Below are 15,863 nucleotides of genomic sequence, written 5' to 3'. Positions count from 1 at the left end.
AGTTCAAACTTTTGGTTATGGTTCGGCGCTTTTGCTCTTGGTAACTCAACGCTCGTTTTGATGGTGTTAATTTGGAGGATTATGTGTAATGACTTTTTGTTGTTTTGTTTTTTCAGAAGATCTGGGGCTGTTTTGTTTCGTTCTGAGGGCCTGGAGTCAAACACAAGGCGGTCCTGATGTCTTCCCTCAGTAGGGAGCTTGTGTTCTTGATTTTACAGTTCCTCGATGAGGAGAAATTCAAGGAAACTGTTCACAAGTAGGTTTATTTAATTTAATTTTTATAGAAGTTTTTTACTTTGAAATATTTTTTTTTAAAGTAAATATTTTCGCTAAAATTTCACCTTTTTGGTTGGAATGCTTTTATTTTTTATTTTTAGGCTTGAACAGGAGTCGGGGTTCTTCTTCAATATGAAGTACTTCGAGGATGAGGTGCATAATGGAAATTGGGACGAAGTCGAGAGATATCTCTCAGGCTTCACCAAAGTGGACGATAACCGGTATTCCATGAAGATATTTTTCGAAATTAGGAAGCAGAAGTATCTTGAGGCGCTGGATAAGTAAGTTTATGGTTTTTAAAACCTTCTCCTTTCTAGCAAATATTTTCATGCAAGTCTTACTTTATTAGCTTTATAACTGATTATGGTCCAAATTTACTAGGCATGACCGTGCCAAAGCTGTAGACATCCTTGTAAAGGATCTGAAGGTTTTTGCCTCATTTAATGAAGAGTTGTTCAAGGAAATCACACAGCTCTTGACATTAGAGAACTTCAGGTATGATCCATTGATTCTCAAAAATTTGCCTATTATTGGATGGTAGATATCCTCAAAATTATACATATATTGTGATCATATGAATTTTGTAGGGAAAATGAACAACTTTCCAAATATGGAGATACAAAGTCTGCCAGAACAATCATGCTAGTTGAGCTCAAGAAGCTAATTGAAGCCAATCCCCTATTTCGTGACAAATTGCAGTTTCCTACCCTTAAAAACTCAAGGTTACGGACACTCATTAATCAAAGGTATTTTCAATAGGTTTTATTTTGTTTTATGGTGGTGCTTTTATCATTGAAGATTGCAATTGTATCTTTTGGCCCTTCGGCTCAGTCTGGTTGCAAGTAAAGAGAAGGGAAGGGGAGTGAAATCAGTTTAATAAAGATGGGAACTTTTTTAATTATGATTGTGCAACTACTTTAAACTTTTACTAAATTCGGTAATCATACTTTTCAAATTGAATCTTTATTTTATATCTTAAAACCAAGGAATTTGATTGCAAAATGTAGTAAAATTTAGCGAAAAAGAACTGTGTCTGGGAGTATGGCTCCTGCACCCAGACACAGCATGGGGCAAAATGACCACCCCGCCCCCAGGGAAGGCGGAAATCCCTCCCTGTTGATGCCTTCGCATGCACTCCCATTGGCCCCTGCACCACACTCCTGGGCAGAGAATGCATTCCCAAAGTTTAATAACCATATTTGGAATGTTTTGAAGTTTGTTACACAATCATGTTTGGTATGATTACAGAAGTTTCCATTGTAGTATTGATTTGATTTCACATTCCTTCCTTTCATTTCCCTTGAACCCAGACAGAGCCTTCATGCTGAAAGTCATTTGCTTTGTATTAATATTATAGCAATATACATATTAAATTGAAAAAAATGACAGTGTTATTGCAAGCATAGTTACAAAATGCTCGGCAGTGCATATTAAGTAGTTTCAATAACTCAGGTTGACATTGATGGTATTCACTGGTTACAATTCTTGGATACATTGGATAATTGTTTTGGGTATTGCCTGGCAGCTTGAATTGGCAGCATCAGCTTTGTAAAAATCCAAGGCCGAATCCTGATATAAAGACCCTTTTTGTTGATCATACTTGTGGGCAACCGAATGGTGCTCGTGCCCCATCGCCAGCAAACAATCCAATCCTGGGATCCATACAAAAAGCAGGAGGTTTTCCTCCAATTGGTGCACATGGGGTAGGTGACCTATGGCCAACTTGGCCATGAAATTCGTTTTATCTTTTCATGCTCTTGTCTTGTTTACTTACCATGCATGAACTTCTTCAGCCTTTCCAACCTACACCAGCACCAGTTCCAGCGCCCCTTGCTGGTTGGATGTCGAATCCATCTACTATAACTCATCCAGCAGTTTCTGGTGGACCCATTGGTCTTGGTGCTCCTGCAAATCCAGGTAGTAGTGTTAAATCAAGGCTTTGACTTATGCTTGCTGATGGTACATTTGTCATGTCAGATATTGGTGTTCTTTTGTGAATCTTATGTTGTTCCACTGCCTTGTGGTAGCTGCAATTTTGAAGCATCCTCGGACTCCGCCAACTAACAACTCCTCTGTTGATTACCCATCTGGGGATTCAGATCATGCGTCCAAAAGAACAAGGCCAATTAGTATTTCGGATGAGGTACATTGGGTTGATTTCTGGTGGCCTGCTTTTCAATTGTATTTTCTGTTCCAAGATTTTTAATGTTCTAACTTTCTTATTTCGACATCTTGCTACCTCCATCCATTGATACTCATTAATTTTGTGCAGGTAAATCTGCCTGTTAATATATTGCCAGTAAGTTATCCTGGTCAGAGTCACAGTCAACCTTTCAACACTCCTGATGATTTGCCGAAGACCGTTGTGCGATCCCTGATGCAGGGATCATCTCCCATGAGCATGGATTTTCACCCTATCCAACAGACTATACTTCTAGGTCTCTGCTTTTTCTGCATTTATGTTTCCCATTCTTCACTTTTTATTTCTTATCTTGTAAATTTTTTATTTGGGTATTAGTATTTCTAATATATTAATTGTTGTTGGTTTGTGCTTTATATTTACGCTGGGTGATGGCTCACAAATGATATTATTGATGTTCCAGTTGGTACCAATGTGGGAGACATAGGACTGTGGGAAGTTGGGTCTAGGGAGAGAATAGTTCTGAAAAATTTCAAGGTTTGGGATCTCGGAGCATGTTCGATGCCTTTTCAAGTATGTTCTCTTCTTAACTGTCTTTATTTCTGGAGTGTTCAGATTATGTTTCCTTGTCATTGGTTATGTATTTGAATGATCTGAATCTCAACCAACTGCAATGGACTTCAGGCGGCTTTAGTTAAAGATCCTGGTGTATCAGTTAACCGTGTGATATGGAGTCCTGATGGTTCTTTATTTGGTAATGTCACAGATTCTGCATTCCTTCACTTATGGTCATGGTTTCTGACTCTAAGTCTAACTTAACTTAATCATTGCTTAATGTTCCATCCTGCCATTAAACAGGAGTTGCATACTCGAGGCACATTGTGCAGATATATGCTTACCATGGCAGTGATGATGTACGGCAGCACTTGGAGGTATACAGTATACTTGGTTTTGAATCTTGTTTGATTCTTTTATCTGCTTATGAATTTGGGTTTGCCGCTTGTCTTCTAACATTGTCCCGATGTCTAGATTGATGCTCATGTTGGTGGTGTAAATGATCTTGCATTTTCTCACCCCAATAAACAACTATGCGTCATAACCTGTGGTGATGACAAGACAATTAAGGTTATTTTATTGCATAAGATAACTAATTGCCAAGTAAACAAAATATGAAATTTCTTATATTGAAATTTTGTTTGCTCAGGTGTGGGATGCAGCTTCTGGTGCCAAACAATATACTTTTGAAGGTCATGAAGCTCCTGTTTATTCTGTCTGCCCTCATTATAAGGAAAACATCCAGGTGAGGACACCTGTTTCTACTTCCTCTTTGAGTAGTTACACACTTAATTTGCAAAAATCTTCCCTTGCTACAGGCTACTTTTGTTGTTTTATCGGCAGTGTGGCCATCCCTAAGGCTCTTTGTGCTTTCATGTCTCAGTTTATCTTTTCAACAGCACTGGATGGAAAGATAAAAGCATGGTTATATGACAATTTGGGATCGAGGGTTGATTATGATGCTCCAGGTCACTGGTGCACAACGATGGCATATAGTGCCGATGGGACGAGGTTTATTTAACTGCTCCTTTTTCTCCATGCTGCAGTTTACTTGATATTGTTATTATTATTGTTTATCAAAATGACTTGACTGATAAGCTAATGTTTTCCTTTATATTTTATAGGCTCTTCTCATGTGGGACCAGTAAAGATGGAGAATCATATATAGTTGAATGGAATGAAAGTGAAGGGGCTGTAAAGAGGACTTATCATGGATTCCGGAAACGTTCTTTGGGTGTGGTGCAGTTTGATACCACAAGGAACCGGTATTTGGCCGCTGGAGACGAATTTGCAGTCAAATTTTGGGACATGGATAATGTTAACCTTTTAACAACTATTGATGCTGATGGAGGCCTACCAGTAAGTTCTTAGTGTGTTTCTAGGTAATCTGTATTGAAGATTCTGAAGAAAAAGATCAGTGATCTTACTTTCTTAATTTTAATCTCTTATTATCTCAAGGCAAGCCCACGTATCCGCTTCAATAAGGAGGGTACCTTATTGGCTGTTTCTGCAAATGACAATGGAATTAAAATCTTAGCCAATACTGAAGGCCTTCGGTTGCTCCGCTCATTTGACAGTCGTTCTTTTGATGCCTCAAGAGTTGTCTCTGAAAATGTTACAAAGGTTAGCTTATTAGATCTTCTTGTGATTCAGTGATGCTGGTTGGAAACAATTATATTTTGCTGATGCATGCTATTATTCTTTTAGGCTACAATAAGCCCACTTACAACTGTTGCAACCGCAACTAGTGCTGGAATAGCAGACAGAGGAGCTCCTGTGGTGTCCCTAGCTGGAATGGTCTGTTTCAAAAAAAATTTCTCCGTCATCAGTCATAATTCTATACATGAGTGACATTCTATGGTCTGCATGCACTGTATCCATTTCTAGTTGAAAACAAATTTCAAATATGAAGTAGATCATTATGTCATTTTCTTTATGCATGCTCTATAATCAACCACTGACACAACATGTAACTTGTTTTCTAGAATGGGGATGCACGGAATTTGGCAGATGTAAAGCCTAGATTAACTGAAGAAGCCAACGACAAATCAAAGATTTGGAAACTCACGGAAATTAATGAACCAGTTCAGTGTCGAGCTCTGAGACTTCCTGATAACCTCAGAACAAATAAGGTACTATTTCTCTGATAGTCAGCATTTCTGGGTGGAATATTCAATTTAGTTTTAACCAAATGATTGTCTGATCAGTAGCTAGCCATTGTGTTATGACTTTATGGATCTGTACTGTCTGTAGTGTTCTTTATATTTGAACACTTGATTGATAATTGAATGTACTTTTCCAAAGAGCAAATGGATCATTACTTCACAATAGGCCATGTGCACTTGCTTATATTTTGTGGATGCATCTAGTGTTGTCACCTTCTTGAAAATTCTTTCTTAAGCTTTGGGTAACATGGCTTTTTTGGTACGATTGTCCTGGGCTCCTGGTCGAACTGTGAGGAACAGATGGTGCATGTAAGGCTGGGGCTTCGATGTCCACCAGAGACTGATGTAAAAGAGACCCAAAAGTGATCTGCGTGCACTACCTTGGACCGATCCAAACCCATTTGGGTATCCAGACGGACCGGGTCCAATTTGAGTCTATAGCTAGTAGGATATTTTAGGATTAACATGCAATATTTTTATTTTGATAGCCTACTAGGATTTTTTTTCCAAATTAGAGTAGGTTTCCTTTCATGTTGGGTTTCTTTTTTATTTTTTATTTTTTTTTGGTGGCTTGTTTATTTTTTATTTAAGTACATATAACTGTGCAATTAGAGCAAGTAGTAAAAGGTTTGGGTTGCCAGGGCAATGGTAAGGTTGCTCCATTGTGACCAAGTGGTCACAGGTTCGAGTCTGGAAACAGCCTCTCCGTGAAAGCAGGGGTAAGGCTGCGTATATTATGACCCTCCCCAGACCCCGCAGTGGCGGGAGCCTCGTGCACTGGGTACGCCCTTTTTTTTTTTAAACTGTGCAATTAGAACTCAGATTTGAAGAATGGAGTAGTGAAGTGTTTGTGAGTGCCTGCATGGCCAAAGTGATTGTGCGATCTTCTCCCCCTTATGCGGTTTTCCCCTCTCCTCTGCAACTCTGATATCTGCTTCTCAGATTTCTTCAATTCTACCCCTCCTAACCAGCTGTCCACCAATTTGGCCACGCAGAGGAGAGGGGAAATCTCATATAATGGCCTCAAAAGAGGAAGACCATATAATGGCCTAAAAACAAATAGTGGAAGCTTCTAGATGGCCGTAAAATAGAGGATACAGATTTGATAATGGCAGTGATCTTCACAAAAATTGATCTCAGTAGGCCAAGAACTCCATCGGCAGATAGATAGAGAGTGTAAAAGAGCCCTAGTTTGTATTCATATCATCTCAACTAGGCAGCATGGCTTCTGCAACCAGAACCGAGACTTTGCTTGTGTGACTATCAAACCAGAGAAGGAATGGTGATAACTGGTTAATAAAGCTCTGATACCATGTTACAGTATCAGAATTAGAAACCAGCAACCACAAGAGAGACGATGGAAGAGAAGAAGAATGGAGAGATTACTAAGGATACTAGCAACCGATGGTTGTAGCCTTCCCCCTTCATATCATTATATAGAATTCAGATTACACAGTTTCCTAATAGAACTAGGAAAGTAAACCAGCAAGGAAATCTAATCTAGAGAGAGTGAATTCTAGACTAATAAGGAAGCTACTTAAAGAGAAAGCAGAGAACACCTAAATACTACTTCCGCTGGGACATAAACACTATTAAGCCACGATAGGGGGACTCCCCTATTGTGGTATACAATAATATCAAGGCCCAAGATTAACACTCTTTCATCAATTTCTTGCAAAAAATGAAATTCTGATCACCATTATCCGCTGAGTTTCTCGTTCCTAGGAAAAATGAGTATGTCCGAACTCCCTGTACCTGATTTAGGAGCTCCAAAGAAACAAACTGTTATTTTGGGCTCCCTAGAATGTTGCCATACCATGAATGAGGTTTTGAACTCTCTAGCAGCCTTGATCAGTGATCTTTAAAGCATTCAAGTGGATGGGTGATTTATTCATTTTCCCAAGTTTTTCTTTGTAGGAGTTGTTGGATTGCCCAATGTTCAAAATTGTTTGGGCCTTGATGGTTGGTGGTGTTCTAGCGATGAAGAGGTACTACTCAAGATAAATGGATTGCATATATAGACACCAATAAAGGGGCAGGGTTATGACCGTTTGTATCCTAAAAAGTGAAGACAGGAATACGTAAAATGGTTTCCTGCACAATATGCTGTTCTCGTGTCTTAAGTTCTTATTACTTTTTATTTATCCATTTTTAATGTTAAGCATTGTCTCTACTTTGTTCTACGATATAAAAATTTCTGTTAATCCTCACTGATCTTATGTGATGTTAGTATATGCTGTTTTTGCTTATGTTATGATGCCTAAAAATCTAGTGGTGTGGATCTACTGCTTCACATTGTGTTTCTGTACCCATATTTATTTATCCAAATAATAAAGTAATGGCAACAAAAAGGGACAAACCACATTAGAGAGTTTCAAAATGCTGGATTCCAATCTAAAAGAAATTAATTTTTCTTTAGAACTATCTCAAACCTTTTCATTATGTAGTTGCATGAGGACTGTGTTAGGCTATTTTTCTTTGGTAAAAGATAGTTGCAGTATTTATGGAAATGCCTTATGCAGGATCTTTATCCGTTCACGAAGGTTCTCATTAACTTCTTTTATGTGGCCGCTGCAGATATCAAGGTTGATTTATACAAATTCAGGAACTGCTATTTTGGCATTAGCATCAAATGCTATTCACCTACTTTGGAAATGGCAGCGTAGCGAACGTAATTCAGGCGGCAAGGTGAAAAGGATGTCTATTGAATTGCGTCTCTCTCTCTCTCTCTCTCTCTGTGTTCTCTTTCTCTTTGATTCTTTTATAATGCAATGTTTCATTCTGTAGGCCACAGCCAGTGTTCCTCCTCAATTATGGCAACCAGCAAGTGGCATACTAATGACTAATGACATAACCGACACCAATCCTGAAGATTCTGTTCCTTGCTTTGCTTTGTCCAAGAACGATTCATATGTTATGTCGGCATCAGGAGGAAAGATATCCTTGTTCAACATGATGACATTTAAGGTGACCATTGAGCAATAGAGCATTTGAGGTGTGAAGACTGTATCTTTAGTATTTACCGATTCCCAATTTTGTCTGCAGACAATGACGACTTTTATGCCTCCACCACCTGCTGCAACTTTTCTTGCTTTCCACCCTCAAGATAATAATATAATTGCTATTGGCATGGATGACTCCACAATCCAGATATATAATGTCCGTGTAGATGAGGTATGGTAGTGTTTCTGAGCAAACTACCTGAATGTTACTTGTTTTCGAAATGGTACCGAGTGATTTGAGTATTGACTTTTCATGTAGGTTAAAAGCAAGCTGAAAGGCCACTCCAAAAGAATCACTGGACTCGCCTTTTCCCATATATTGAATGTGCTAGTTTCATCTGGTGCAGATGCACAGGTTATTATCAAATTTTTGTTCCATATGTACCAGGAACCACCAACTTTTTCAGTTACCCTTGCAGTTCTCATGGGAAAGAAATTTATTATCTTTCCTGCCGCAGATTTGTGTCTGGAATTCCGAAGGGTGGGAAAAGCAAAAGAACAGATTCTTGCAGCTTCCTGCAGGGAGGGCACCAACAGCTCTATCAGACACACGTGTACAGTTCCACCAGGATCAAGTACACTTCTTGGTCGTGCATGAAACTCAGCTTGCAATATTTGAAACAACGAAATTAGAATGTGTCAAGCAGGTAAATATGGGGTGACCAAAGTGCTTTGGAACGTGTTCAAGCCTTTTCAGTTGTTTGATACTCATATTTGTTTTCTTGTAGTGGGTCCCACGAGAATCTTCTGCACCCATATCCCATGCAACATTCTCCTGTGACAGCCAGCTGGTGTATGCCAGCTTTCTGGATGCAACTGTTTGCATATTTAGTGCAGCACATCTTAGATTACGATGCCGGATTAATTCAACTGCGTACCTTCCACCCAATGTGAGGTATTTCTCAAATTTCACAGTGAAAATGATGTTAAACACTCATTCCAGGTTGACCTTGCAAATCTGTACTGTTAATCTAGCCTCCATATTTTTTGCTGCTGTATTAGCTTCATGGTATAGTTTCTCTCATGTTTATTGTTGTTGATATGTATGGGAGGTAGCAGTAGAAGAACAAATGCATTTACCCTGTTTCTGAGTTTGTACTGGATCAGCATATTCTCCCCCCCCCACAACTTTTTGGGGGGTAATAGCATTCACAGTGTATTTCAGTTCAGCAACCCTGAAAATGAACAAATTGGAGAAGCCCTGCTTCGTGATGCTTGAAGTCAACTGATACTTCACTTTCAGGCGGTTAATGTCCACCTGATTAGTGTCTATCAGTTCCAAATTCTTTCTGCGAGATAGTCTTATGATGAACAAAGTTTTTGCATGCATGGCAATGTGACATGCATGTGCTTTGTGTTTGTAATTGCTTTTGTTATCTATGTCGACATGAATAATTCTTTCACTTCTTAGCAGCTCCAACGTACACCCACTCGTGATTGCTGCCCATCCATTAGAGGCAAACCAGTTTGCGTTGGGATTGACAGACGGTGGAGTCTATGTTTTTGAGCCTTTGGAATCTGAAGGGAAATGGGGTTTACCACCACCTGTTGAGAATGGGTCAACAAGCAACATGCCCACAGCAGCCGCAGTTGGAGCTTCTGGTTCAGAACAACAGCAGAGGTGATGGATCTATGAAAGCATGAGTTCTCTTTCTTCTTCTGTGCTCTGCTCGACTGACTCTAGGTCCTTTTGACAAACTGCATTTTGGGGTATGTTCCTGGACTTACTTTCATTGAAGCAGTATTCTATTTATGGTAGTTTGCCTTTCTCTTGCAATGGCTCTTCCTTATTCACTATTCGTTTTCATTTTCCATGTCTCCTGTGCAGGTTCGAGGTTCAGGTCATATAATTTACTCTGGAATGGACATGTAGTTAGACTGAGCATATAGGACAAGTTTTTACTTTAGTTTTATGGTAGTTGATAATGGTGGATCGATCTCTTAATTTTATCAGGAAATTTATTTTCTGTCCATTTTAATTTCTTATTTGTTTTCAGCATTTACTTCGTTTGATGTAAAGAAATTGCGACGTAGATTGTAATTTTTTGTAGATTCAGTGAAGTTTACTCTTGGGGCTGCCTTTTGTCCTTTAGATGTGTTCTGAAACACTTATTATCATTTTCTTTGATGCCATTGATGGGCATTGTCCAAGGCATAGATGTCAATTGGGGTTGAATGTTAAAACTCTTGAGATTTTACCCCGCAAATGTGAAATTTGAAGCAGAGGTAGAACAGGCACACTTGTTTTAGAAGAGTTTTGGATCCACGGTGGGGGAGGGCAGCTCATGGATGTACTGAGGTCCAATATTTGGGATGGAATGCTCGTGCTGGTAAACATGCTTTCAACAATGTTCTAGGCAGAAGGTTCTCCTCCTCTGACATCTGCAGATGATGATTTTCTTATCTTATCCTACTTGGTCTGCCTTTGTCTGAAAGGTGTGGTTTCCAATCAATGTTGCGTGCAACGTATCTGGACAAGTAAATGTACCTGACACACCGGTAGAGGTGGTGGGTAGATCTCGTTCAAGTAGGGTTCAAGTCAGGCTAACCACACATGTTCTGTTCTTGGGGTCCATACTTTTAACTGTTCAATGTGGCAGGGATATGCATGTTCTGATCCACAAAGCCACAACGCCTGTGATGTTAACATGTCGTGTCAGTTTTCAGATTTTTACTTTAAAATGGTAGGGCGGGGGAAGGGGTTGGTCCAGCTTCCGCATGATGTAGATGTAGACAAACTCAAATGGACAAGGGAGAAGGGGGGGGGGGGGGGTGGGTGGGGGACAGGAGAAACCAATAAAATTCTACTGGAGATCCGAAGATATGACTGTTGATGTTCTCTCGTTGTGGTTCACCACTATCCTCTTCTTTCTTCAGCTTCAAGCATTGAACCCTTGTGACTTTCGTGAGGCTTTCGAACTTTTCACTTGTCAGTTTTTGCAGTATTTTTGGTAGTAGCCCATGCTTGCTATCCCTATCCCTTCCTCAATTCTCACTCAAAAGCAGTGTAAAGTGCCAAAAATTAGTCAATTAAATCAAGGGTCCTTAATCATGACATTGGTGGGTGGGAGGAACCAACCTGAGTCGCAATCTGACTTCTTTGTTTCTAATTTCCGGTCTGCATTGCACTGTCATGTGAATTGTGAATTGTGAATTGTGAATTGTGAATTGTGAAGAAGGCATCACCACCCTTAATCTCTGATCCCTCATTTTGCCTTGCTTGTCGTCACAATTAAACAACTATACCAATCCCCGTGGCTCACTCATAACCAATGTTGTATGTCAGATAAGGGTTGCTGATGGACTGATCGGCTTGGACTCACTCAATGACTGATTGTTTCTGCATTTCTCTGATAGAGAGAAGTTGGTAGATGAGAAGTTCTTTGTTCATTGTCAAAGAAAAACGAGTCTATGACCTAATAAGGGGTAATGTTATTTTGGGTCCCTTGTATATAAAGGAGTGTTTGAATAACACTTTCTTTTGATTGCATATAAAAAGATTTTCAAAAATAATTTTAAAAGTAAAGTATTTTTATGTCATTATCAAATGATGTCATAGGCATGCACATTTTTTCAGTTTTGAGTATATGTATGTGAACACACATCTTATTATCCTCATTGAAAATAATTGTATGATGCTAAAAAGGTAAAAAAAATAAAGTTACAAATTATTTAAGACCTTGGTGGTTGTCAATAAGAAAATCTCATTGTAAATGATTGCTACAACTCCTACAAGGAAAGGAGGCGGATATTCTGATCATTAATTAAATTCACCATGACTTTGATCATAGTATATCATGCCAACCTTGTTGGCATTTCATTTTCTATTATCCATTTGAATTCAGCTATCCATTTTGAATTTGGTTTCAGTTTGAATCCGGTTCCATAAATTCAATGATAGCGGTGAGCAAAGTGAAATTTACAAAATCAATGATGCCTCAAAGGTTTAAACGACAATTAACATATTCAACACCATATAAACACACTAGAAATCCTAACTCTCTAAATCGAGGGAGGACCTTTACAAGTGTAATGATTTTAAATTGATGCAACCAAGGTTCGGTCAGTTCCTATTTCGTCTACGATTTTATTTAGTATATCAAATTTTTTAAATTGTTTTGAAATTCATATTTTTCGATTCACAAAAGAGATTGAACTGAACCAAACCAAAGATTAATAGTCAAAACCAAAAGCAAACCGATTAATTTTGATTCAATTCGACTTTAAACAAATCGATTTTGACACCCTTAGTCCAAAATCATGGTCCAATGATTCTTTTAGTAATCAAGAACTATGAACCAGCATTTGCAAACATTACAACCTATAACAAATTTGGCTATTGAGTTTGTCACAAAGTTGGTCACTAGAAAATAAGGCCATCACTCTTTTGGACCTTTCATTTCTATCCACATAGCTGCCTGTGAGCAATGACTTAGGGGTGCAAGTTTGGCCAAAGGAACCTGCCCAAAACCTGACAAGGCCTGGGCCGGGCTTTCCAACCAGTTGGTCGGGCAAAAAGAGGATTTCTACGCCCGAGTTATGGCTAGATTTAGGCTGATGCCTTGGGTTGATTCCTGCCCAGTCCAGTCTAACCCTGTCAGATATATGCATATATAAATATATAAACATTTATATTTAAAAAGCCCTATTAATTCAATATATTAATATAAACATTTAGGTTAAAATAAGTTTTCTCATTTGTGTCATTGTGTGTAAATAATATAAATATTTATATATTTAAGGCAATAGTTTTCATGCACGGTCTGCATGGAGTACAGTTGGATGGGCATGTCCATCCGAAATGATGAAAACCCCTGCCCCGTTATAAAGATAGGCTCGATGAGAGAATCTCTTGTGCACGAGGTCTTGTTCCCAATATTTAATAAAAAAAAAAAAACTTAACAATGACAAAAAAAAAAAAAGGGCCAGCCTAGCCCGCTGAGGGGTTGAGTCTATGCTGAAAATTTAGGGGTGCAATCAGGTCAGGCTAGCCGAGTGTTTTAAAACCTAAGCCAACCCTAGGTCCCCTTAGCTCAACCCAGCCCGGCCAGAGGTCGGGCTAAGATATCGCAATCCAGGTCCAGCCCTACCAGGCCAACCTAGCCCAACCCTATCCTGATTGACCCTGACTGGGCTTGGCTAGGCCGAGTTGGCCTTGGCAACCCCTATTTTGTCATTTCAGGACTGGGCAAGTCTAGCCTATTTTTTGACTGTATGTATGATATTATTATGTATAATTGCATATTATAAATTTTTATCTATATTTAGATATGCAGTTGTGTAGAGCTGGGCTCAACCCGAGGCCTTAGCTCAGGTCTGGCCTGACCCTACTCAGGCCTGGAAATCTCAACCCTGGGCTATAGCCCATGGACTGAAAAGCCCAGCCAAAGTCGTTTGGCTCAGGGCAAGCTTTGACGGGCTCAGGCTCACCGGGCCAAACTTGTACCCACCCCCTAGTTGAGATATCCCAGCCTGACCTTAGGCCCTGGGTACCACAGGTTGGGCTTGGGTTTACAAAAACCTGTCCTATGCTGGCCCAGTTGCACCCCTACCATGACTATTGTTTGTACTTTGGAGTGAAGTTGAAATAGGGCAAGACTTGTAGCGAGATATGGTCTTGCAAATAGTGAAATGTAATCGAAACTTAATACTGCTTAGGGTTTTAAGAACTTGGGCAACTAGGTTGGTTTTCCCGAAAACAACTAGGGGTTGCGCTAGTGTTTTTTTCCTATTGGGCTTATTTATTTATTTATTTTCTTCAGAATTGGTTGGCTTTAGGCTAAGGTTTTTAGTTGTTTAGGATCATGCATGGGTTAATCTAAACCCACAGAGTTATTTTCATCCCATAACCTCAACTAGGGGCGTCAACCGATCGGTTTAGATTGGACCTAATCGGTTCCCATCAATTTAAGGACCCACAACGTTTTCACCTATTTAGGTAATTGGGCCTCCTAGGCTATTCGGTTGGTCAGTTTTCGGTCCATAATGGGGCTCAAGGTAATTGGGATAATCGGGCTAATTGAATTGGGCTATAAATGATCCTACAACAGGCCATAAAGGCACTTAAACGGGCTACAATGGGGCTGAATATGTTTAAAGCTATAAAGTCGGTTATTGGTTGGTCAGAATATTTGGCCAGTTCCATTCGGACGACTCTCGGGTCATTTACCTTGCACTAGGACCACCTGATTATCAATCGATCAGTGCTTGAACCTGACGTTTAGTAATTGATCAGACCGGCTGAAGCCCGAAATTGACCGATTCATGTTGAGCCCACCCGTGCAAACCAACTTTTGACACTCCTAACCTCAACTTAGGGGTTGGACGTGGGTTTCGCATCCTTTCACTTGCAACCACATAAATCAGTGGCTTGTTATGCCTTAACCTCTTGATCCTTTTGAGTTAATGCAATTACCCAATTCGCCTGGGCTAGGATGGCTCCCGACCTAAGCGGGGTTGCGCCATAGGGATCCGTAGTCTCCAAAGTCTTAGTCTGTAGGGAGAGACTTTCCATCATCCCAAATGTATTAATCGGGTATTTCTTCTTTTTAATATCTGTCAAAAAAGCTTTGACCGTTAAATATTGATTGCTTCTTAAACCCTGTGAATTGCATGAAAGTAGGATAGGCCCTGCCCAGGCTTGTGCGGTGTTGTTTGTTGTACATGGCCTCATAAGAAAAAAAAGGGAAAAAACATGATAAGAAAACTAAGAAAATGATGTTAATTAGAAGGTGCACAATCAATAGGTGCCGTAACGGCTACAATTTTTTATTTATTTATTTATTTTTTGATAAACAACTGCTACAATTACTTCAGCGGGAACTGCTGTTGGTAACTTGGTATTGGAAACGTCCTTAGTTCCTTTATTTTGATTCAATTTCACATCCTTTCCCTTGCAACCACACAGATCAGTGGCTTGTTATGCCTTAACCTCTTCAATGGCGCTGCAGAATTATTAATGAACAAGAAAATGAAGTTTAAAAAAAGAAAAGGCTAACCCCATGCCTATCTTGTAATGATGTCGAGTCTTGCACTGGGTATCACCCACTAGTTTACCACACGCAAGCTATATACCCATCCCTCTCCCAAATTTACCCATTTTCGAAATAAATTCTGGATCTAAAATGAATTCTGAAACTAGAGTCTTCTTTATTCTCACTTTGGAATGTGTTCTAGACCCAAATCTATTCTGAAAATACATAACAAACACAGCCCTAATTTCCATTGGGAAAATATATTGACCATGCAGACCACCTAAAAGGAAATCTTCAAGAATTTTTCATTCTTACCGTGTAAAAGAATGACATGGCATTTCTGACCATTGAATATCTAGAGAACAATGCGATTATCCATATTTCAAATCTCAAAACTCAATTCAGTCAAATATTATTCTATAATCGCATGCATGCATCCTCATTACAGCTATGCACATCTAAGGGTGTCAATTTGGAACCGAAATCGTATACCGAAACCGAAACCCCGACCACATAAAACCGTACTAAATCGTACCATTACAAATTTGGTAGAATACGGTATGAGAAAATAATATTGTTCATGGTATGATACGATATCGGTATTAGAGTTGAAACCGTTCGATATGTACCAATACCGTACCATATTACCAAATTGCATACAAAATAAGGTAAAGTAGTAATTTTAAAAAAGCAAGTACACAAGTAAAAACCCTAAAATAAATCACCCATTCAGACATTCACCCTCATCGCC

At 39.3% G+C, this 15,863-nt stretch overlaps 1 protein-coding gene across 2 annotated transcripts; it reads left to right on the top strand.

Annotated features, from left to right (window-relative positions):
• Positions 1-10,226, top strand: LOC122651632 (protein TOPLESS-like). Of its 2 annotated transcripts, none has more exons than XM_043845102.1 (27): positions 1-20; positions 117-256; positions 378-557; positions 658-771; positions 864-1,022; positions 1,802-1,979; positions 2,070-2,193; positions 2,304-2,419; positions 2,549-2,714; positions 2,880-2,989; positions 3,101-3,170; positions 3,275-3,348; positions 3,446-3,541; positions 3,621-3,716; positions 3,855-3,982; positions 4,096-4,330; positions 4,430-4,594; positions 4,679-4,768; positions 4,957-5,103; positions 7,714-7,824; positions 7,924-8,103; positions 8,182-8,310; positions 8,398-8,493; positions 8,597-8,785; positions 8,867-9,033; positions 9,553-9,850; positions 9,962-10,226. In XM_043845102.1, exons 2-26 carry the CDS (start codon positions 177-179, stop codon positions 9,761-9,763), a joined length of 3,411 nt encoding a protein of 1,136 aa, XP_043701037.1. In that variant the 5' UTR covers positions 1-20; positions 117-176; the 3' UTR covers positions 9,764-9,850; positions 9,962-10,226. The 2 variants fall into 2 exon arrangements, with proteins under 2 accessions (XP_043701037.1, XP_043701036.1); XM_043845101.1 differs by having other exon boundaries at positions 2,070-2,196.
• Positions 10,227-15,863: the final 5,637 nt, after the last annotated feature.

Source organism: Telopea speciosissima, chromosome 2, assembly GCF_018873765.1.
Source record: "Telopea speciosissima isolate NSW1024214 ecotype Mountain lineage chromosome 2, Tspe_v1, whole genome shotgun sequence".
NCBI lineage: Eukaryota > Viridiplantae > Streptophyta > Magnoliopsida > Proteales > Proteaceae > Telopea > Telopea speciosissima.
This window is presented reverse-complemented; position numbering and strand designations above follow the sequence as displayed.

What these genes read in the sequence shown, in the direction of transcription:
- LOC122651632 (XM_043845101.1), top strand. Translation starts at nt 177, where the DNA reads ATGTCTTCCCTCAGTAGGGAGCTTGTGTTCTTGATTTTACAGTTCCTC. An exon ending in CAATTAGTATTTCGGATGAG is followed by an intron (nt 2,420 to 2,548) that starts GTACATTGGGTT and finishes AATTTTGTGCAG; the next exon opens with GTAAATCTGCCTGTTAATAT. An exon ending in ATAATGTCCGTGTAGATGAG is followed by an intron (nt 8,311 to 8,397) that starts GTATGGTAGTGT and finishes CTTTTCATGTAG; the next exon opens with GTTAAAAGCAAGCTGAAAGG.